A 23,178-nucleotide genomic window follows, 5' to 3' on the forward strand; every position below is an offset into this window, starting at 1 on the left:
AACAGTGAGGCAAAGGGTCATGAAAAGCAAGAAGCACAGTCTGTGGCAGTTCTGCGTAAAGCTCCGCTAAATACACAAATACATTTAAGCCAAGCACAGTACAAAGAAGTAGCTTTACATACTGTGACTAGAGATATGAAGACCTGGGGGAGGGAAACTGTTTTTTCCCTTTCTCCCTAAAAAATACCCCCCCCCAAAAAAACCTCCCCCCTGTGGGGGTGGGGGCTGGGGCGTTCCCAGGCCTTCAGATCTCTAACTGTGTGTCTAGCATTTCATGGCCATTTGGCTCCACGCTGGTGGAGGGGTATGAGGATGTGATCACAGCTCAGTAGTAGAGTATCTGCTTTGCATGTGGATGGTCAGATTCAATCCCTGGCATCTTCACGGCCTTTCCCAGACAGCGGGCCTTACTGCAGGATGAAGAGGGGTGAAATACTGCAAGTTTGGGGGCATATTGGATATTTTGAATTTGCCCCAAAACTTAATGCAATAAGTGGATTTTTTTTACTCCGGACATAAATCGGGCGCTAAGCTCCAATGTGCAATGAAAAAGACAAGTTGTGTGTGGAATGCTCCCTGATAGCTCGCAGGGACTTCGACATAAATCTTGACAATATGTGAATGCACACCTTCCCCTTCCAAAGTAAAATTGCCGTCTGGCAAGGCTCCAGGTAGAGCTGGGGAAAACTCCTGTCACTTTGGCGAGCTGATGCCAGCAGAGTAGACAATACTGAGCTAGATGGACCAATGGTCTGACTCAGTATATAAGGCAACTTCCCACATTCCTATGCATAAAAAAATGCAGCTCCAGGCCACAAAACTGCCTCGCCATTAATCTGTTTGTCATTAGGATGCTCCAAGGCACTTTAGGTGACATACATAAATGGTTTTTATATTGTTTTTAGTACTGTGTTTTAAATAGTGTTTGTGTTTTGGGTCTTTTTAAATCTGTTGTACACCGCCCAGAGCCTTTTGAGGGGCGGTTTATTAAATGAATGAATGAATGAATAATACAGAGCAGAGATGCACTAGTGCAATAAGAGACAAGCCGAACAGCACTTCCCAACTTTTTGAAGCCCTCCCCTTCCCCAGGAAGCCTTCTGTGCAGCCTGAAAATATGTCCCCCGGGGCAGTGCAACCCTCAGGGCAAGGGCAGCTCAAGGGGGAGCAAGTGTCCCCCAAACAAATAGTTTTCTCCCCACCTGCCCCCCATTCTGTTTCAGAAATCTAATATAGATTTCTAGTATAGAAATCAAATAAATAAATAAATGTGTGGGATACAGCTTGTCCTCCCATAAATGCACTTTGCCCCTTCTGGGCCTGCACTCAGGTTTTTCTGGTTCTACCACTGCCTCGGGGGTCTTTTTGGGGGGGGTGGCACAGAGGGAGGCGCTCTTAGGGACCTCCACCACTCTGACAGCACCTGGGGGCCCCCAAAGCCTCTTTAGTATATCCCAGGTGGTGTGGTTTCCCGGTGAGAATGACTCCTCCATTTATGGAGGGGGTGGGGGTTAGGTCTAGGCTCCTTTACTGGCCTTTAGGTCCAGGCTCCAAAATTTCCTAGGTGCACCTTTGCGTGTCAAAAATTGCAGTTAGTAGAAAAGTTCAGTTAGGCTGCTCTCGCTCGCTGCACCGCCGGTGCGTGCTCTGTATGTCAGCCTTTTTAAGGTGGTGTGGCTTGCAGCCCCTGACTGGGCGGCACGTTCAGTTTGCAAAAGGCCTCGCTTCTAATTGTGTCCCGGGTTTAGAGTGTTCACAAGTGCAAGTGATGCTGCCCACTGAGGAAACGCCCTTTGTCGCCGTGGCCTCCTCGCCTCGCCCTTTTCCCTCGGCCTGCCTTGCTCGGCGGGTCCTATTCCCGCGCTCCTGCGTCGCCGCCGCCCAGCAGCAGGTTTTGCGAGCTGCCTGGGAAAGCTGAGCCGAGGCGCGCAGACAAACAAGAGATGAAGATTCACATTAGCGTAATTGCCACGGCGGGTCCCCCCGAGGCGGGCTTCTCTTCTTGGAAACCCAGCCCGGGGGCTTCCGGGCTCAATTTCAGCCCTGGAGACGGGCTTTGCGTTTCCCCGCAAGGAGGGGACCGCCACCCGTCGCCCCTCGCAAGCTGCAGCAACAGGGAACTAGTCCTCATTGAGCACGGTACGGCTGCCCCCACCCCGCGCGCCTTTCCTTCGCTCCCGCCCCGCAGCAGAGGTGGGTCTGGCATCGATTCCCCGCATGGAGGAGGGCGGCGGGGCGTGTGTGTGTGTGTGTGTGTCAGGTATGGGGCTCGGTGGGGGCCTGGCGGGACCTTTTGGAGAGTGGCAGCAGCGGCAAGGCAAGCGTCTGAGTGGCGGCTGGAGAGGCTCAGGTAGGGCAAGATCGGACAAGCTAGACCAGGGAAGGCAGGCGGGCGGGCGGGCGGGCGAGAACGAGGGAGAGCGGAGGAGGCACGGCGCAGCCTCGACGGCCTCTCTCTGCCGTCCATCTCCACGCCTGCCGGCTCTCCCCTCTCACCCCTCCTGCTGCTTGCTTTCCTCCTGCAACCCATGTCTACGGCTCTTCCTTCCTTCCTTCCTTTCCTTTTGCTCCGGCACTTCCAAACCAGTTCCTCCGGTCCTTCTCCACCTGGGTCTTTCCCGTCTCTCTGCGCCGTCCCGTCCTTTTCTCTCTCTCCCCCCCCCGCTCGCTCCCCTCAACCCCGCGCCTTCCAGTTTGGGGAGCGGAGCCTCCACGGACTCTCCCCCCGCCCCGGCCAACTTCAGCAGCCTCTGCGCTCGCTTGAAGAGCAAAGCGGAGAATGGGATCCCGTCCGCGAGCAAGTCTCTTTTTGCATGTGGAGGAAATCTGAACAGGCGCCCGTCTGGCTGGAGGAGGAGAGGAAGAGGAGGGGTGTCCCCCCCCCCATGCCAAGGGGCAGGAGAGCGACGTCTCGGGGCATAGCGAGGGCACCCTAAAGGTAGGAGGCAAATGGCTAAAAGGGAGTCTGCCCTTTGGTTGCTCTAGTCCAGTAAACCCAACTCCCTGCCAAGGCAGGGACCCAGGTGTCCAGACTTTCAGGACCCCTTCCCCTTGGACTCTGTTTCCCCTTCCAAAAAACCCAGGCACCTAAGCTTCTGGCAAACCCTTCCCTGCACTGAACCAACCCTATAGTCCACCCAGAGAACCCAGGAGTCCTGACTCCCAGCATCTCCCACCCTATGAAATACTTTTACCTACCTCCAGACCTCCCCACCCACAGGATCCAGCCTGAGTCCGAACTCCCACTCCCAAGCCTCTCCCACTTCCAGGATTTTAGCTCTCAACATGGCACATGTGTCTATTCCTGCCCACCTATGCCACTCAGGTGAAAAGGCAGTGTGTGTGTGTGTGTGTGTGTGTGTGTGTGTGTGTGTGTGTATAGAGACAGAACATGGTCAAGGGAAATACCACCACACAGACACACACACACACACACACTAGCCTACAAGGAAGGTTAGATGGAAACCAGCTGGAGAGAGATGAATGGAAAAGCGGAAATATCCCTGGCTTGTTTGCCCCTTCAGCCGCCTGGTTTGGATTACCTGCTGATGATGAAAAGCAGGACGCCTGGGTTCCCTGGAAGGGCGAGTGGTCCCACCACACGGGGAGCCAGGGTCCCCTCCATCCCACATGCACAAGATCTTGCCCTTTTCTTTCTGAATCCAAACCAACCGCGCAGGCTTTCATAAGTATAATAAGTAGAATCCTTACCTTGGAGGCGTAGGAAACAGAGCTACCGTCTTGAATTCACAAACCACCCAGATTGCTAGTATGGGGAGAGTGCTTAAGTGCCAATCTGGTAGGATCTAAGCCAGCTCTGTCAAATATTTATCCCCGAGTTATCTGGGAAGAGCCACCTAATAGTGCAGCGGGGAAGTAACTTGCCTAGGGAGCAAGAGGTTGCCGGTTCGAATCCCCGCTGGTATGTTTCCCAGGCTATGAAAAACACCTATATCGGGCAGCAGCGATATGGGAAGATGCTGAAAAGCATCATCTCGTATTGCGCGGGAGGAGGCAATGGTAAACCCCTCCTGTATTCTACCAAAGAAAACCACATGGCTCTGTGGTCGCCAGGAGTCGACACCGACTCGATGGCACAACTTTGCTTTATCTGGGAAGAAGTGGCAAATATTGGGTGCACACAACTGTATGCGGCCTCGTGGGCAGGAGTGGCCCCAAGTATTGTGGTGCCTGAGGCAAAGTTCAAATGCTACCTAGCATTCTGGTGGGGGCCAGCCCAGCTCCCTTTCAACACCAACCTTTGCCATTTTGAAGGTGGTCATGCTTGCAAGCCTGGCAAGGAGTGTGAGGGCAAGCAAAGCTTGCCGAGATCAGATCAGTCCTGCGGAAGCTGCTTTGATGGCAGCAGCAGCAGGGGGCCTATTGCTCCTTGCTGGTGCCCCAATAATCGGCTGCCTTGTTAGGCGGCCACTTCACCTTGCCTCCTGAAAGAGCCACCCTTGCTTATGGGCAGGAGAAGCAAGAGCTACCACTCTGGAGCAAGTTGGGTGGTTGGTTAGCAGGAAGCCAATGTGCTGGAATCCCAGGCAGAACCATATTCTCTGGGGGAAACGAGGAGAGTGGGCAGGCAAGGCTGAACTTACGATCAGGCAGCCCTGGTGCCACTGATGGGCCCGGCAGCATAATAAGTGCCTCTGTAAGATCAGGGTAAATGGGTTTGCTTTTATTTGCATCCATGGGGCTTGAATCAAGATAGATTTACTGATCCGTGTGCGAAAATTTATCATTTTATGTCAGGGATCAGTCATGCAGGTCATGCATCAAATTTGTGATATGCAATTAAAAAAAGTGTTTGAAAATGTTAGCAAATGGAAGCAGGTGCCAATGACACTGCTAAACTAGGGTACCATGTGGTCTAAGGTTGGTCCTATGGGCAAGAGCCTCAGGGGTGGATTGAAGGAGCCACATCATAGGAACATAGGAAGCTGCCATATACTGAGTCATTCATATTGGTCTATCTAGCTCAGTATTGTCTTCACAGACTGGTAGTGACTTCTCCAAGGTTGCAGGCAGGAATCTCTCTCAACCCTATCTTGGAGAAGCCAGGGAGGGAACTTGGAACCTTCTGCTCTTCCCAGAGCGGCTCCATCCCCTAAGGGGAATATCTCATAGTGCTCACACTTCTAGTCTCCCATTCATATGCAACCAGGGTGGACCCTGCTTAGCTAAGGAGGGAAGTCATGCTTGCTACCACAAGACCAGCTCTCCTCTCCTCAGATTTCAGTAAGGGAGACACACAAATGTTTCAGTAGTGGGGCAAAATTATCAGCAAGCTGTAATGTCCCAGTCCTGGATAAATACCAGATTAAACTTGGGGTGGTCCAAGACATGTTGCTGCATGAGGCAAAGGACAATATGACATCCCCCACCCCCCACCCTCTGCAGGTGGATGCTCAGCATTTTCAGGCCGTGCTGCAGAGGCAGCAGTGGTGACTCTTTGACGATGCCACCAGACCACACAGTGGTGGCTGGGGCTTTCCTGGCTCAAGCTACATAGGAAGCTGCCTTAAACTGAGTCAGACCATTGGTGCATCTAGCTCAGCATTGTCAACACTGACTGGCAGCGGCTTCTCCATGATTTCAGGCAGGAGTCTCTCTCAGCCCTATCTTGGAGATGATGATGATGATGATGAAGATGAAGATGATGATGATTTCTATACTGCCCTTCCAAAAATGGCTCAGGGCGGTTTACACAGAGAAATAACAAATAAATAAGATGGATCCCTGTCCCCAAAGGGCTCACAATCTAAAAAGAAATACAAGATAGGCACCAGCAACAGTCACTGGAGGTACTGTGCTGGGGGTGGATAGGGCCAGTTACTCTCCCCCTGCTAAATAAAGAGAATCACCATGTTAAAAGGTGCCTCTTTACTAAGTTAACAGGAGTGGATCCCTGCTAACTTAGTTAGCAGAGATAGTTCGTTAGCAGAGCTAACTTAGTCAGCAGAGTTAGCAGAGATGCATCCAAGTTGGGGAGGGGAAAGAAGAGACACTCTCCAGCTGGGTGAAGTGAGGAAAACGAACAGCAAGCCGAATGGCTCAAGACAGCAGAAGGCAGGATGGTGCCAGCGTTAGGGGCTTGGCACTAACCGGCCCTGTGCCTCTCCCTACACCTGCACTTGTGCCTCCCTTTGCCTTATGGAAGTACCACCCCTGGTTAAACCAAACAAGCACACACACACCCCAAACCAGCTAGTGTATGTTACGGATGTTCAGTGGCAGCTACTGTTTACAACTCATAATAACAGTAGCATGTTAGACAGCCAAGACTGGAGCTGTCAGCAGTAGGACAGAAGTCAGAGCAGTTGCAAAGCAGAGCTTGTTGTCAACGCAGGTCAAGCAGACACACATACACACACTTTTTTAAAAGCCACAGGATTTGCACATTCAGCACAAAGGCCCATTCGGTTCTCTTTGTAATATTAGCCGCTGTGCAAAACCAGCGGGCTGACTAGAAATACAGTACAGATGCTCCTGAGGAACAACTGCATGTGGTCTGAAAGAAAGATGCCCCTACAGACGCTAAATGGTACCCGTGAGAGCGAGTCATAACCGGATGGGAACTGAGTGCCAGGATTTTTCTGCAAATAGGTTAATGACTTAGCCTGCAACACGTATATGTGTGATGCGGACCAGAGAACAGTTTTTCCTGGATGCCCAACCTTGAGCACAGGAGGAGGACAGGAGATCTAGGGGTTTTTTTTCTGAGGCTGGATGCCAGGACTCCTGGGTTCTCTGGAAACTATAAAATCTCATCTTAGCCCAGGTCTTTAATCATGTGATCCAAATGTTGAGGCTCCCCCTACTTGAGAAGCCTTTGTCCCAAGATCATCCTCCGGTTCTATACTACTCCAACGCTGCAGCTTCAAGTCTCGTTTCCTGGGTTTTGGGGGGCAGCAATAGCACCAAGGCAAATTCAAAGCTGCTTGATTGACATGGTGGGGCACCCCAGTCACTCCATCTAAAGCAGATGGAGAAGCCAGATCTCTCCCTTAGAGGGAAAGCGAGGGAGGAAGGGAGGTGGTATTGTCTCCTATGCAGGTCCTGGGCTCTGTGCTTCATCATGGCTGTGGTCAGGCAAGGCTACAAGATTCTCTGAAGAGGGGTGATGTGGGATGGGGAGGGTCTGAGTGGTCGCAGTAAGGGGCTTGTGGAATCAGTACTGTTGAATTCTGTGTAAAAAGAGGTCATAAGAACATAAGAACAGCCCTGCTGGATCAGGCCCAAGGAAGCCCATCTAGTCCAGCATCCTGTTTCGCACAGTGGCCCACCAGATGCTGCTGGAAGCCACAGACAGGAGTTGAGGGCGTGCCCTCTCTCCTGCCATTACTCCCCTGCAACTGGTACTCAGAGGCACCCTGCCCTTGAGGCTGGAGGTGATCTGAATTCAATCAGTGGAAAGGAGGGAGGATGAATTCAAATGAAAAGTGCTTTCTTGGCATTTAAACAAGGCCTGGCGATATTTCACATGCCTCTCTGGGACCATTGCTTAAATGCCAAATCAGGCACCAAATTTGGTATCCTCAGAACCTTCGCTTTATTTTTTAAAAACCAAAAGCAAGTTTTTGGCCGTCATGAAAATGCACTCATGAAATCTCAGAAGGTGGTGTGAGGCTAGGGTCAGGCAGCATTGTGGCAACCTTTTACACACCTCTTCATCCCTCTCTGGGACTACTTGCTCACTCTGCACAACACACCCTCCCTCAGCCTCCAGATCCCCTCCTCTTTCACGTCCATTGTGGGAAGTGGGGTTTGACTCTCCGGAGCACAAGGAATTTTGCCAAAAAAGGTGCAATCGCTGCAAAAGCTCTGCATTCATGTGATTTGATTTGATGCGATGGAATCTAGACTGTCATATGCAGAGTTTGGAATTGCCTTCCTGCAGCAGCTGGGGTTTTTGTTTCTCAAAGTTGGACAAAGGTGTTGCAAAAGTTGCTGGGGAGACCAAGATCCCCTCCCTTCAGACGCTATCAGGCAGAGGAAAGAAGGCAAGGGGTACCAGGGATCATCAGGGCAGGAAGCTGCAGGTCAGAATTGTGGACATCCTTCACAAAGCTGCAGCTTCCTGCCTGTTTATCAGCGTTGGAGCTGGGAGACGGCAGGTCAGAGCCTGCCCGGTGCTGAGCTATGCATACCTCCTTGGAGCAGGGGCTGGTTCCCCTGCGCCGAGTGCCTGCAGCTTCACACAACAGCACTCGCAACCCCCACTCTTTCACACGGGAGGGAGCGAGGTCATGAGCGCTGGGCATTGTGGGAAAAACATGGCTTATGCAAATAGCCTAAGGGTCAGGCTTAACTCTCTCTTAAGAATTGTTTGCTTAGCCACTAGGCACCACTCCCCTGTCAGGCAACCCAGGCGTCCAGGCCTCACCCTGTTATCATTCAGAGAAGGCAAGGTTCTCCAGGGTTCTTTCCCTGCCCTCACTAAATTGTACGGGAGAATTAAAAACAACACTCTGTCCTCCTCACCAGCTTCCGGTTTCCAGAGACTCTTCTTTCCTTCCACTAACTTACCTGCCTTGCCAGGGGAAGCAGGAATGCAAACTCCTGGCCCCCTCCTGTTGCATCCTATTGCACACCTGTCCTTTCCAGCTCCCCATATTTCCCCACATTCTCCTCTTGGAGGACACGGAGGCCCTGGGTCTAGGAGATCAGGAAATCTGAGTGGATTAAGCATGGATTAATGCATGCCCACACACTCTTTGCTTATGTGTCACAGTGTGATCCTGCACCCTCTTTCTGTGCAGTCTCCCCGTAGCCTTTCAAATGATCCGAGGCAGCTTTTTTGCCAAGGATAGTTCTGTCCACCCCCATCCCATTTCCCTTCCCCCATGATAATAATGCACACAGTGTATTGGTGGGGGTGGTGTAGGTAGAAGATGGGTTTAGTTCAGCCAGATTGGCTGGAGTTGGAGGAACGGGAGAGCAGACCGGCGCTCCATCAGTGTCAGTTTCAAAGGCAAGAGAGATTAGCCACCCTCCCAACCCCATCCCCCATGTGGCAGTTCTCCCCAGATGTTGTTACATCTGGATCCCATTCCCTTGGCTCCTGTCGGCAGCTGCAGAATTCGCAGGCGTCACCTGATGTTTCCCAGCTGCCCCTTGGATGGGATGGTGCAGTGGGGAACCGCTGGGCAGAAAGGTGTTCTATCATCCTGTCTCCTTGCAGTAGTGGTTGTGGTGGGGAAGCAGGGTGGAGTTGTGAAGATGACCTGCAGGTGGATTGTTGCGCACAGGGCTGCACAACTTAGGCACTCAAGCTGTGTGGGTTGTTGTTGTTTTTTTTACTACAGCTCCCATCATCCCCAGCCACAGTGACCAGTAGTCAGGGATTATGAGAGCGGTGGCCAACATCTGCAGGCCAACATCTGAAGTTGTGCAGCCCTGGTTTGGAATAATATTAGACCTCGGGCCATTTCAGGCTCACGAAGTTGTAAGTTCTAGAGGATGAAATTCTGGATCTCCTTCTAGAGCCTTGACACCTGAGGAGTATTTTGAAGAGGAATAGGAGTTGGATTCACCCCCTAAGTAGCCTTCCCCCAACCTCTCTGGAGTGTTCAAGTGTTGGCTTTAAGAAGAAAAGGAAGAGGAGGAGGAGTTGCAGCTGGACGATAAGAGACATGGTCAGTGAGATGGGGAAGTTCAGGTGAATTTTTGGCCCAGTGAGTTGCCAGGAAATCTAGGACCAACAAATGGAAGTACTTTTTCACACAGCTCATAATCAACTTGTGGAATTCTCTGCCCCAAGATGTGGTGACAGCCAACAACCTGGATGGCTTGAAGAGGTTGTGGATAACTTGGATAACTTCATGGAGGAGAGGTCTATCACAGGCTACTAGTTGGAGGGCTATAAGCCACCTCCAGCCTCAAAGGCAGGATGCCTCTGAGTACCAGTTGCAGGAGAGTAACAGCAGGAGAGAGGGCATGCCCTCAACTCCTGGCCATGGCCCCAGTGGCATCTGGTAGGCCACTGTGTGAAACAGGATGCTGGAGTAGATGGGCCTTGGGCCTGATCCAGCAGGGCTGTTCTTATGTATCTGAGTTAGGAACAAAGTTTATTCTTCCTCCTCAAAGTCACTCCAAATCCCACCTCTATGCTTTTGCTTCCTTTCTCCTCCACTAAAAACACATTCCTGTACACTGTTATCCTGTTTTGTAGCCCCACATTGTCATGGTATATTGTAACACTCATTGTTCTGGAGGTGAATTCTAGAACTTGTTGGTTGGTTGCTTGAGTTGGGTTCTTGTACTTCTTGGTTCTTGTTTGACTGGTTCTATATCAGCTATGTTCTGGAATTCCACAGTTTTCCAGGTAAATGTTGTTTACATCAGGCCTGCTCAACTTTGGCCCTTCTGCAGATGTTGACCTGCAACTCCCATAACCCCTGGCTGTTGGCTGGGGATTATGGGAGCTGTAGTCCCAAAACAGCTGGGGGAGGGGGCAAAGTTGAGCAAGCCTGGTTTACATTGTTTGTATGGGGGCTGTGTATGTTCTGGACATGTGGAACTTAGTTCTGGATCATGGTGTCATTCATGTCAACAAATCCTAAATATCATTGTACAGAATGGAGTCTTGATACCAGTGCCTGTCATGCAAGGGTGTCCAAAACAGAAAATGACCCTCTCATATTTGCATGTTCAAGAAAAGTTTAGATTTGTGTGTGAGAGATGGAGAAAGCTCTGGGGTGCAAGTATAATTTTGTCTTTGCATCCAGTTAGAGCAGGAACTCCAACCTGCACATGTATCCACTTTTGTTGTTATTTTTTCTCTATGTGTCAATCTTTCTGCTTTCTCTAATGTATAAATGAGAGATACAACACAGAACATCAGGGCTCCTGTAGAAAAAGGAATTTGGGCACTATTGTATTCTATCCAGTATCTTTTTTGTTTTGTTGTTTAGAAGTTTGTCCCAGTGGGGATCCTGTAGAGAGTGTGGGGGATGGAGTCAGAATGAACAAGTTCTCGTAAGAACTAATCTGCCTACTTTCCTTTCACTATCTCTGCAACTGAACTAAATTTGCTTCAAATCGAGGTCCACCAGTTAGATCTCTTGCACCTCAAATGTTCACGTGTCCGCCATCTTAGATCAGGGTGGATGACATCATTACAAATTACACTATTGAGGTGTCCCTGTGTGTCACTCACTACAACTATACCAAATTTGGTCCAAAGCGGTTAGACAGTCCTCAAGTTAGTACACTTGCACATCAAAAGGTTGCATGTCTGCCATCTTGGATCGGGGTGGATGACATCATCACAAATTATGGCATTAAGGTTTCCCCATGTGCCCCTACAGCTGTAGCAAATATGGTTCAAATCAGGTAGGCAGTTCACAAGTTAGCCCATTTGCGCCTCAAAGGTTTATGCATCTGCCATCTTGAACTGGGGTGGATGACATCATCACAGACTATGCGAATGAGGTGTTCCTGTGTGCCACTCACTACAACTGTACCTCATTTGGTTCAAATCAGTTATGCAGTTCCCAAATTAGCCCACTTCAAACATTCAGGTGTCTGCCATCTTGAATTGGGGTGAATGGCATCATCACAAACGACACCATCGGGGCATCCCTATGTGTCCCTACAGCTGTAGCAAATTTGGTTCCAGTTGGTTAGGCGGTTCGCAAGTTAGCCCATTTGTACCTCAAAAGTTTATGTGTCCACCATCTTGAATTGGGGTGGATGACATTATCGCAAACTATGTAGTTGAGTTGTCCCTACAGCTGTAGCAAACTTGGTTCAAATTGGTTAAACAGTTCACAAGTTAGCCCACTTGAGCCTCAAACATTCATGCATCCGCCATCTTGAATCGGGGTGGATGACATCATCACAAACTACACCGTTGAGGTGTCCCTGTGTGCCAGAGTTGCCAGAACCTAAGGGGTATACTAGTGGGTCAAATGGGCCGTAAGCCAGAATTTGGCTTTTTTAAAGCCAAATCTGGCCACATAGGTGTGTACCCAACTGTACCTGATTTGGTTCATATTGGTTCAGGCATTATGAAGTTGATGGGGGGGGGACACACACGGACACAAGGAATGCCGGGTGATCCCATAAGCCAAATGGAAAATAGGCTAAGAAGGAAGGCAAAGGAGAAGGAGAACATGGAATTGTTTCTGAATAAACTCTTTGTTAAATCTACATAAGATAACTTTGTGTTTGTGAGGGAATCAGCTATAAAACAGGCACGTTCAGTTTTTAGCCTACTTCCCAACAGGCTTATGAGATCACCCGGAATTCCGTATGTGTCTGTCCATGTGTGTCCCCCACAATCAACTTCGCAATGCCTGGACCAATATGAACCAAATTGGGCACAATTGTAGGGACACATAGGGACACCTCAGCGGAGTAGTTTGTGATGATGTCATCCACCTCAGTTAAAGATGGTGCATGCGTAAATGTTTGAGGTGCAAGTGATCTAACTTGTGAACCGCCTAACCAATTTGAACCAAACTTGCTACAGTTGTAGGGACATATAGGGGTGGCTCAATGGCATAGTTTGTGATTATGTCATCCATTGCGATTCAAGATGGCAGACTCATGAACGTTTGAGGCGCAATTGGGCTAACTTGTGAACTGCCTAATCAATCTGAGCCAAATTTGGTACAGTTGTAGTGAGTGACACACAGGGACACCTCAATGGTGTAGTTCGTAATGATGTCATCCACCCTGATTCAAGATGGCAGACACGTGAACATTTGAGGTGCAAGTGGGAACCGATTTGGACCAAATTTAGTCCAGTTGTAGGAATAGTGAAGGAAAGTGGAGTCAGCGTGGTGTAGTGGTTAGAGTGCTGGACTAGGACTGGGGAGACCTGAGTTCAAATCCCCATTCAGCTATTAAACTTGCTGGGTGACTCTAGGCCAGTCATTTCTGTCTCAGCCTAACCCACTTCACAGGGTTGTTGTGAGGAGAAACCTAAGTATGTAGTACACCGCTCTGAGCTCCTTGGAGGAAGAGCGGGATATAAAATGTAAATAAATAAATTAGGTAGATTAGTTCTTACTAGAACAACTTGTTCTGATATCTGTGTAACAAGCTGCAGCTGCCACATTTCCGTCTTCTGTATAATTATTAAATGTAAAGAATCTCTGTCCTCGCTTGCATCTGGTTTTTCTATTTCTCTTTACAAAAGGAACCTTTAAAATGGTGGTACAGCTCACCTTTCATCAGGGTGTGAACTGCTTGAAGATCCTGACCCACCAGTTGACAATCGATAGTTTAGCACTCATGTACTGCGTCTGTGTGGGTGTGACTCTACTTTGTGTGTGTTCTAGAAAGATATATTTCTAAGGCCTTGCATAATCTTGTGGGCAGAATCAGGAACGTTGTGTAATTATTATGGACATCTTGAACCATAAAAATGTGCCTGCAATTTTATCAAATGGGTTTGGGAAGCAGTGGAAAGGAAGAGATTTGGGATTCCAGTGTTCTTTGCAAGATGAATGAGATCCAGAGTGAGCAAGTAGTGCATAGAGCCAGATCTCCAGAGTTCTTGTGGAGTGGAGAGCCAGTCTTGCAGTAGCATGCATGAATTGTCCCCTTTGCTAAACAGGGCTCACCTTGATATGCATTTGGATGAGTGACTACATGTAAGATTCTTCCCTCAGAGCAGAAGTGGGCAACATGTGGCTCTCCAGATGTTGCTGAACTACAACTCCCATCACCCTCAGCCACAATTTATTACAGCTGAAGATGATGGGAGTTGTAGTTCAGCAGTGTCTGGAGAGCCACATGTTGTCTACCCCTGCCTTAGGGGGTGGGGCTGTAGCTTAGAGGTAGAACACCTGTTTGCATACAGCGCATCCCAGGTTGAAACCCTGGCAACTCCAGCTAGGGCTGAAGCTTTGCAGAGCTGCTGCTAATCAGTGCAGACAACATTGAGCTAGATGGACCAATGGTCTGGCTTAGTAAAAGTCAGCTTCCTATGTTCCTTTGTTCCTGTGTAGCAGATTATAGCGTGCATCGAGATCCAAGAAGGGGAACAGGCACCCCAAGGCTCTCTGGGAAAAAGAGGAATATGACCTGATGCACTAGGCAGGGCTGCTCAACTTCAGCCCTCCTGCAGATGTTGGCCTACAATTCCATAATCCCTGGCTATTGGACACTGTGGCTGGGGATTATGGGAGCTGTATTCCGAAAATAGCTGGACGTGGCCTTAGTTGAGCAGGCCTGCACTAGAGCAATGGTAGACTTGGGATTTCTCACAAGGGAATTGTGTGTGTGTGTGTGTGTGTGTGTGTGTGTGTGTGTGAGAGAGAGAGAGAGAGAGAGAGAGAGAGAGAGAGAGAGAGAGAGAGAGAGAGAGAGAGAGAGAGAAAATGTGTGAGAAAACCCTAAGGAACTAGCAAAGTGAAGTCTAGAAGGTTAAAGCAGGGGACCCTGTAACCCAGGACTCCTGGGTTCTATCCACTAAGCTCTTGTTTTTGTCTTCTTTGCCAGAGCCTGCAAATGACCCCAAGCTGTCAGCTGCCTCAGCATCCGTTGCCACCTTTCTCTCTTCTGAGCCCCCCACAACTCTTTTTCCAGCAGTGGGAGGCACTGACCTCTGGGAAAGGTCATATTCTTCCTCATCCCCTGGAAAAATGAGGATTCAATGTGACATTTGTGGAGGCCCTGAGGAATCCAGGCTTTCAAGCACATGAACTGCAAGCAGGTACCAGCACCTCTTAGGAACGGGGGACTGGAGAGTGCTCCCCTCCCTGCCCCCCTGGGGGAAAATCCCACTCTTCCCAGGCTGGCTTGCATCAGGGAGCATCTGAGCAAGGCTCCAGCTGAAGGGTCATGAGTGAAACCCAGGATCTGCTTGGCTGTGACCGAAGGAAGCATTGAAATCGCAGGTAACTCCCCTATATCCTCTCCCCCATATCCATGAGCATCATATATATCCCTTTTTTATTCTTCATGGCGCTTTCCTGATTGGGCATTTTCCAGCGGTAAAATGCTCCAGCTCGGCAGGATCGTATCGAAAATGTAAATAAAGGTGGAAGCTGTTTGTTGCACAAAGTCACCAGCAGGGGGAGCAGTCTTCTCTAGCTTGCGCAAACCTCCGAAGCCCTCCTACAACAGGAAAATACAGCTGTTTTTTTGCTACACACATGCAACCTTGTAGCACTGTAACACAAAGATAAAATCCGAAAGAAGGCAGGGGAAATGTGACCGGCACCTTGCTGCCAGCGCAGGGACTGCAGTGTTGAAATCCAGACAGTACGGAAGCACACTTAGCAGATACATAGTGAAACTTGTAGCGTGTAATCTGGAAAGCGCCCATCTGGACAAGAATTGCTCAAGGTATTGAGGTGCAAAATGCTGCCTTTCTCCATGCTCCTGGTGGGAAACCAGCCCTTGCAACCTTTGGAAACCAGCCCTTGCAACCTTTGAAAGTGTGTAGGGAGCAGGGAGGGTGGGAGGTTGCCAGCATCCCCTTTTTCTCTCCTTGTGCTTTTTGCAGACTTTGCGAGGGATGTGAGGAGACGCTCCTTGCAAGTTTGCAAGGGTCAGATTTGTCCCAAACTGCTGCTCTGGTGGTGATGGCAAAGGGATAATCTGCTGCTTCAGGCCGCTGCCTCACCTTGCCTCATTAAAGGGCCTCTGAACACCTTACTGCCCAACTCTGCTGCAGACCATCGGCCCTTATTCTTTCCAGCTTCAAAAGGAACAAGGTTTGCCGTCAATGGGCATTCTGTCTGCCATTGCTCTAGAGCAGGGCTGCTCAGCTTTGGCCCTCCAGCTGTTTGTGTACTACAACTCCCATAATCCCCAACCACAGTGGCCAATAGCTAGGGATTATGAGAGTTGTAGGCCAACATCTGCAGGACTGAAGTTGAGCAGCCCTGCCTTAGAGCCTGGGTTTCAAACCTTGGGTCCTTGGACGTCGTTGGACTACAACACCCACCATCCTCAGCCAAATAGCTTGGCACTGTGATTGGGGATGATGGGAACTGTAGTCCAACAACATCTGGGTGACTCAAGATTGGGAACCCCTGTCCTGGAGCTAGGCTTCAGTTCTTCCTGACAGCAGGTTGAAGCCAGAATGCTCTGAAGTCACTGCTGTCCCATGCCAAATAATAAATGCTTGGTTTCAGCTGCCCCATGAACTCAGCAGAGGGCAACATCATGATCCGATTTCAAAGAAACTAGGCAGGAGTCTCCCTCAGCCCTATGTTGGAGATGCCAGGAAGGAAATTGCATGCAATCGTGCAGGTACTCTTCCCAGAGTGGCCCCATCCCCTGAGGGGAGTTTCTTACAGTGCTCACTCACACATGCAGTCTCCCATTCATATGCAACCAGGGTGGACCTTGCTTAGCAAAGGGGACAAGTCATGCTTGCCACCTAATACCGCAGCGGGGAAATGATTTGATTATCGTGCCAGAGGTTGCCGGTTCGAATCTTCGCTGGTATGTTTCCCAGACTATGGGAAACACCTATATCAGGCAGCAGCAATGTAAGAAAGATGCTGAAAGGCATCATCTCATATTGTGCGGGAGATGTCAATGGTAAACCCCTCCTGTATTCTACCAAAAGACAACCACAGGGCTCTGTTGTCGCCAGGAGTCGACACCGACTCGACAGCACACTTTACCGTTTACTACAAGACCAGCTCTCCTGGTCTAGTGGCCTAGTTGTGATACCATGATAAAACCCGTAATATACCTATCAACACTACAGATTCTTGTTTGCTCCGGCCACCTTACTCTAGGTCTGTGCTTTGAAATTTGCCTGCCACTACCCAGAGGTAAATTCAGCAGCTACCAGTTGGTACGGCAAACAAGGGGTCAAAATCCAAAGTGTTATCACGTCTGGATACAATGACGTTTAGGGCTTTGACTTTGTTTGTCATACCCAACAGTAGGTGTCAGAAACCGTACTTGTGACAAGGTGGGTCACACCAGCAGCCCTTTGAACATTATCTGAGGAGAGAAACTGCTAGAGAGGGAAAGGGGGATAAAAGAAGAAAGAGAAAGAAAGAGAGAAGGTCAGATCCAGATTGGTAAAGGTAAACATATACGGTTTAATGAACTGTCACAGGTGCCAGATACTACAAGAGTTAGTGCTTTAACTGTAACTGTAGTTACTGTCTCCTTCTACCAGGAAGAGGTATCTAAGCTGGGCTGGACTCCACCTCTGTGTAACATCCATATTAAAATTTGCAAAGGAAGAGGAAATACCATACCTGTTAATTTATGTTTGCGCATTATAATATTTTTTTGGTGGGGAGGGTTGGAATTTAAGTTGTGGTTTTTTATGCAGAGAATGATGAGATGTTTAATTTCTGAAAGTCTGAGATAGCCAAAGCTGCCTTGTACTGAGTCAGACCAAAAAGATCCACTCCGTGGATACAAAAGATCCATTAATAACGGAGTACTGTCTACCCTCACTGTTAGCGGTTCTCCTTGGTCATAAGAACATGACAACAGTCTTGCTGGATCAGACCTAAGGCCTATCTAGTCCAGCACCTGTTTCACACAGAGGCCCACCAGCTGTCTCGGGAAGCCACACGCAGAGGCGCTTTTACCCCTGGACTTCAGGGCTGGAGTCCAGGGCCTCCACAGCCCCTGGGCCGCCCCAAATCCTCTTTAGCCTGTCCCGGTTGGTGTGGTCGCCTGGCAGATCATGATGATGCTTAATTTGCGGGGGAGGGGGGCTCCAAAGGCTTTTAGATCCAGGCTCCAACATTTCCTAGGTACTCCTCTGGCCATACAACCAGATGAAGGCATGCCCCCTCTCCTGCTCCACTGCAACTGGTATTTGGAGGCATACTGCCTCTGAATATGGAGGTAGCCTATAGCCATCAGGATTAGTAGCCACTGATAGATGTATCCTCCATGTGTTTGTCTAAGCTCATCCAAGCCACCACCACATCCCGTGGCAGCGAATTCACAGATTAATTATGTGCTGTGTGGGAAAGTACATTTTTTTGTTGGTCCTAAATTTCCTGGAGCATTTTCAGACAGCGGGCTTTACCATGGGTTGACTGCGAGGCTTTACTGTGAGTTCAAATTTGCCCAAACGAACCAACGCAAAAAGTTGGTTTTCTTTCTGTTCTACTCCGGTCATAAATCGGGCTACATTCCAATGCCTAATGAAAAACCCGAATCATGTGTGGAGTGCTTCCCAATAGCTCACAGGGACTTATTCGGGGTAAATCTGGCCAATATGTGAATGTACATCCTCCATTCTGGAGGAAATGCAAATTAAAAGCCCCATCTGGAAATACTCCTGGCAATGAGTTGCATGGGATGAACCCTGGTTCTAGTGTTGTGAGAGGAAGAAGAACTTGTCCTATCCATGTTCTCCACACCATGCATAATTTCATCTAGTCTTTCCCAGACTAGCTCCCCAAGATTCCTCAACTGGAGACCAATGTGCTCTGCTTGGCTTTCTCTGCCCCAAGGTTGAACTGACAACCTTGGCTGTTCATACAGGGTGAGCAAAAAGGAAAGAGGAAGGGAAATGTGAAAGTGGGAACGGGGTAAACTAGAAGACCTCTCTCGATCGCGTTTTCGAGCATTTGTCGGCACAGGGTGATTTTTGAGTTCAATTTCTTTCTTCCCACACAGGCCCCCGCTGTGCAGGGAGTGATGCTTATTCTGTTCCATGTCATGATCACCCCACTGCTCTGTGTCATCCGTGCTGCCCCCCTTCCCAACACCAGTGCTCTCCACAACATGACTGATGGCGTCTGGGCTGAAGCCTCCCTCCATGACTGGGACCTCATCTCTCCACGCGTCACCCTTTCCAGCCACGAGCCTGCAGAGCCTCCCTTGCTTTTCCTCATGGAGGACTCCAGCGCCCAGCCCGGGCAGGCTGCTAACAGGACACTGAAATCGAAGCGCTCTCTGGACGGGGCCATACGGCGGGGAGAGATGTCCGTGTGCGACAGCGTCAATGTCTGGGTGACAGACAAGCGTACGGCTGTGGACATCCGCGGCAAGACTGTGACGGTGCTCTCTGAGGTCCAGACACTTACAGGCCCACTTAAGCAGTATTTCTTTGAGACCAAGTGTAATCCGGCTGGAGGCACGGTGGGTGGCTGCCGAGGGGTCGACCGACGCCACTGGATCTCTGAGTGCAAGGCGAAACAATCCTACGTGCGGGCGCTCACTATGGATTCTGACAAGATTGTGGCCTGGCGCTGGATCCGGATTGACACCTCATGTGTCTGCACCCTGCTCACCCGCACTGGCCGGACGTAGGGAGTAAAGGGTTGTAGTCCATGTTTTCAGGGTGGGCTGGCTGAGGCACGGCTGCCTCCCGTGCACCAGGGCATGGGACAAGTTCAGTCATGGACTGGCGTGATCACAGCATGGTTTCCCGTGAAACAAGGAGAGTGAGTGTGTGTGTGTGAGTGTGTGTGTGGTGTTCCCACTGACCAGAAAGAAAGGGTCATGGGTCCTGCTGATTGACAGACCCCCCCCCCCCCCGTGGGGCCCCACAGGTGCCTCAACCAAGCCGGCGTTCCACACCAACAAAATACATAACAGTGACTCTAGGGTGCGGTCACTTGCTGACTGGGAGAGGTGATGATGCTATGCGTCATTCATAGGGTTGGGAAAGTGAACTTTAAGCATTGCTGGGAGTTGGTCAGGCAGCGGCCTTTATGGACTCAAGGGAAGCAACCTCCAGGCTGGGTGAGGAGTGGGGGTGGCCCCAAAGTCCTTAATGGGTCACGAGTTGTCAGAGGGGCACGTGTGGTTACCACATGTGACCAGGGTTCCATTGCAGAGCCTCTTGCTTAAGAGCCTCCGGGGGCGGGGGGCGCTGGCTTTAACTGCCTTTTCTCACAAAACCTCCCTCTTCAGCTCTACAACACACAGCGGAGCCCCTCGGGATCATTTCCACCTCAGTGTATCACCCAAGGATTTGACATGATTATCAAAAGCCATCCTGGAGATTTTAATGGTTTGATACTGGGGGAAATGTGGGGTGGGGAGGGGGCAGAATATCCAGGAATAGCTTCAGTCAGAGCTGGCAGCCCTAACCACAGAGTGCCCCCTTGAAAGCACACCACATGCCCTTCTGACTGCATGTTGGAGGGGAAGCTGACTCACTGAGGGAAGGTTGTGTCTGTTCATCAAATAACACTTGGTATGCTTCCGAGAAATCACAGTGTTCTTGGAAACAGAGTTTCAAAACCACTGCGCCAGGTGTACGTTTACACCTGGAATCCCCCTTCGTTCCTTCCTGACACGATGGCTTTTCTTTCTCTTCATATTTATTTGCCTCCCTTCCCTCCAGCTACAGTCTGTGTCTGACCCTATCCTGCCATTTTAATTATTAACTTATTTGTGTATGTTACTTTCTGTGGGGAATAATTTCTAGAAAATTGTGTGTGTGTGGAGGAGGTGGATTAAAAAACAAAAAACACATGTTTTTCCAGTGCCCTGAATGTGTTACTTGCTTTGGTAGGGGTGCTGGTGAGTTGGTGGGAAAAACCACCTTCATTGTGAAAAGTCAGATTACAACCAGCTCTACCCCCCCTGCCCCCGCCACATACATCCCTAGTCACCACCCCACCACTGCTCTATGGGACCCCACCCCACACACCTCCCGCTCCCGTTTGTAGAGTTCCTGTTTTCCGTCTTTGACTACCACCTCATGGCTGGAAGTGGAATTGCAAGGGCTTTTTATCTGAGAGGGATTGCAGCAGAAGTGGCCGGGCCGGGGCCACCACAGCCATTAAAACAAGCTGCCGTCAGCACCAGTGGGCAGGTGCCCTTTCCCCTCACTCCTTTGCCAGAAGAGCTTCCCAGCTGGGTGCACACTGCACCTGCTGCCTCGCCTCTCCTGTGCCCTGCCTTTCGCCTTCCACTTAGACTGCTGCTGGCTACTCCTTGCCTGCCCTGACTTGGTTGCCGCCGCCGCCGCTTCTGAGTGGGATGTGGGCAGCAGCAAGCAGCAAGGAGAGCAAGCGAGGGGGCCACTCCGGCAGGCAGACACACAAGCACCCAAGCCTTGTGGGCCCCCTGCCCCTCTGGGCCTGGGGACATATGTCCCCCCTTGTCCAATGGATGCTACGCTCATGCAGCTGCTGGCCTCCAACACCAGGGCGCTTTCCAGATTAAACCCTGCAACAGGGTCACTACGGAGATCCTAAGTGTGTGTCCGTATTTCCGGGGCTGTGACACGGGTGTCCCTGCACTGACAGCAAGGTGCCGTTCACATTTCTGAGGGCTTATTTCGGATTTTATATTTGCATTCTAGTGCTTCAGCATTGCAAGTCTGTTGCAGAAAAATAGCTGTATTTTCCCACTGTAGGGGTTTGAGATTCTGGGGATCGATTTCAATATGATCCTGCCAAGCCGAAGAATTTTACCCCTGTTGCAACATGTATTCTGGAAAGTGCCCAGCAGTCACCTTAGCCTCTCATGTCATGAGCTCCTTGCAGTGGCTGCCGCTGCCAGCCACCACTGCCCACCAGCCAGTAGGAGTGTGCATGGTTTTGGTCCGGCATGATAGACCAGACCGCCGGACCGGTCCGGAGGTCCGGCGGTCTGGCTGGGCGGGGGACTGTGACTTTAAGCGGGGTGGTGGTAGTACTTACCCCCCCCCCGCCGCCGCGCTTCCCCCTCCGGCGCTGTTCCTTTTAAAAATCTTCTTGGGGCAGCAGAGCTCCTCTCTGCTGCCCCTGCCCCCGTTGTCGTTTGAAAAGCTTTAACAGAAATGAGCGCTAGCGGCGCGCATGCGCCCTGCGCAGCACGCGCGCTTGTCTCTGACGCTGCAGCGCGTGCGCCGCGTAAGGAGTGCTACCACCCCCCCGCTTAAAGTCACAGTCCCCCACTGCCGGACCGGGGGGGACTCCGAGCCACGCACACCCCTACCAGCCAGCTGCAAGTGCCCCCCAAGCACTATTCCCTCAACAGGGATTCCGAGATGTTGTTCACTACAACTCCCAGAATCCTCAGCTGCAATGGCCTTTGGCTGGGGATTATGGGAGTTATCATCAACAACATCTGGGAATCCTTGTTAGAGGGAACACTGGCCCCAAGCTGAGCTCTAGGCCCAAAAGCTATGCTGCCACTGCACCACCTTTAGCATGGATGCCATCACTACCCACTGTGTGTGGATGGGGGCTTCTGGAGGTGTTGGGGGAAAAGAGCAGGCACCCGGCAGCATGCCCCGTTTTTCCTTTTTCTTTAAAGAGGCTCTGGAGTGACTAGGAGGAATGGGTGCCAATTTGGTGTGTGACCCAGCCTGCAGATGATTAACTTTCTGCCCATCACTGCACTGGCTTCAGTCCAAATCTGTCTGCCGCTGTCACCCTAGAGCAGGCCTGCTCAACTTAGGCCCCTCCAGGGGCTTCCTTCAGTTGTATTCATTCTCCGAAATTGATGTGAGTATTAAGACCTGGCGATACCAGAACAGCATGTCTTTCTCTAGTACCATTACATGACTTGCATCATCCACAATTGACCAAAAAAAAATTAGGATGATGTTGGGGCCCATTTTAAAAACTTGTATCTGGGCCCACTCCAACCTTGCTACGCCCCTGGGCCCCTCCCCAGCTATTTCTGAACTACAATTCCCATAATCCCCAGCTACAGTGGCCAGTACCCAGGGATTATGGGAATTGTAGGCCAACAACTGTAGGAGGGGTGAAGTTGAGTAGCTCTGTCCTAGAATGTAGGTTTCAGCTCTTCCTGGCAAATTGAAGCCAGGATGCTCTGAAGTCATTGCTGAATAATATATGCTTCATTTCATCTGGCCCATTATAAAGGGCAACATTATAGCCAGACTTCACAGAAAGTGCTTCAGTGTTTGGCACATTGTGGCCTCGTTGTGGCTGGTCACTGTTCCCTCTAACAAGGATTCCAAGATGTTGTTCACCACAACTCCCAGCCTGCAATGGCCTTTGGCTGGGGGTTATGGGAGTTGTAGTCAACAACATCTTGGAATCCCTGTTAGAGGGAACACTGGCTGGTATCACCATAAAACCCCTAAAATGCCTACAAATCCTGCAGATTCGTGCTTAGTCCTGCCAACTTGCTCTGTGCTAGGCCTCTGCTTTGAGCTATGTTTGCAACTACCCAGCAGCAAATTCAGCAGATACTAGTTGGTATAGCAAACAAGAAGTTGAAGTCCAAAGTGTCATCGGATCTGGATACAATGACACTTAGGGCTTTGACTTTGTTTGCTGTACCCGATAGTAGCTGTCA

At 50.3% G+C, this 23,178-nt stretch overlaps 1 protein-coding gene across 4 annotated transcripts; it reads left to right on the forward strand.

Annotated features, from left to right (window-relative positions):
• Positions 1-1,632: 1,632 nt before the first annotated feature.
• NTF4 (neurotrophin 4) lies at positions 1,633-20,379 on the forward strand. Of its 4 annotated transcripts, none has more exons than XM_053258981.1 (3): positions 1,633-2,139; positions 14,464-14,861; positions 18,583-20,379. In XM_053258981.1, the coding sequence occupies exon 3, from the start codon at positions 18,604-18,606 to the stop codon at positions 19,216-19,218; it is 615 nt and encodes a 204-aa protein (XP_053114956.1). In that variant the 5' UTR covers positions 1,633-2,139; positions 14,464-14,861; positions 18,583-18,603; the 3' UTR covers positions 19,219-20,379. The 4 variants fall into 4 exon arrangements, with proteins under 4 accessions (XP_053114956.1, XP_053114959.1, XP_053114957.1 ...); XM_053258984.1 differs by lacking the exon at positions 1,633-2,139 and adding an exon at positions 2,248-2,350; XM_053258982.1 differs by lacking the exon at positions 1,633-2,139 and adding an exon at positions 2,793-2,938.
• Positions 20,380-23,178: the final 2,799 nt, after the last annotated feature.

The sequence above is a fragment of the Hemicordylus capensis genome, chromosome 6 (assembly GCF_027244095.1).
Source record: "Hemicordylus capensis ecotype Gifberg chromosome 6, rHemCap1.1.pri, whole genome shotgun sequence".
In the NCBI taxonomy this organism is placed as follows: domain Eukaryota; kingdom Metazoa; phylum Chordata; class Lepidosauria; order Squamata; family Cordylidae; genus Hemicordylus; species Hemicordylus capensis.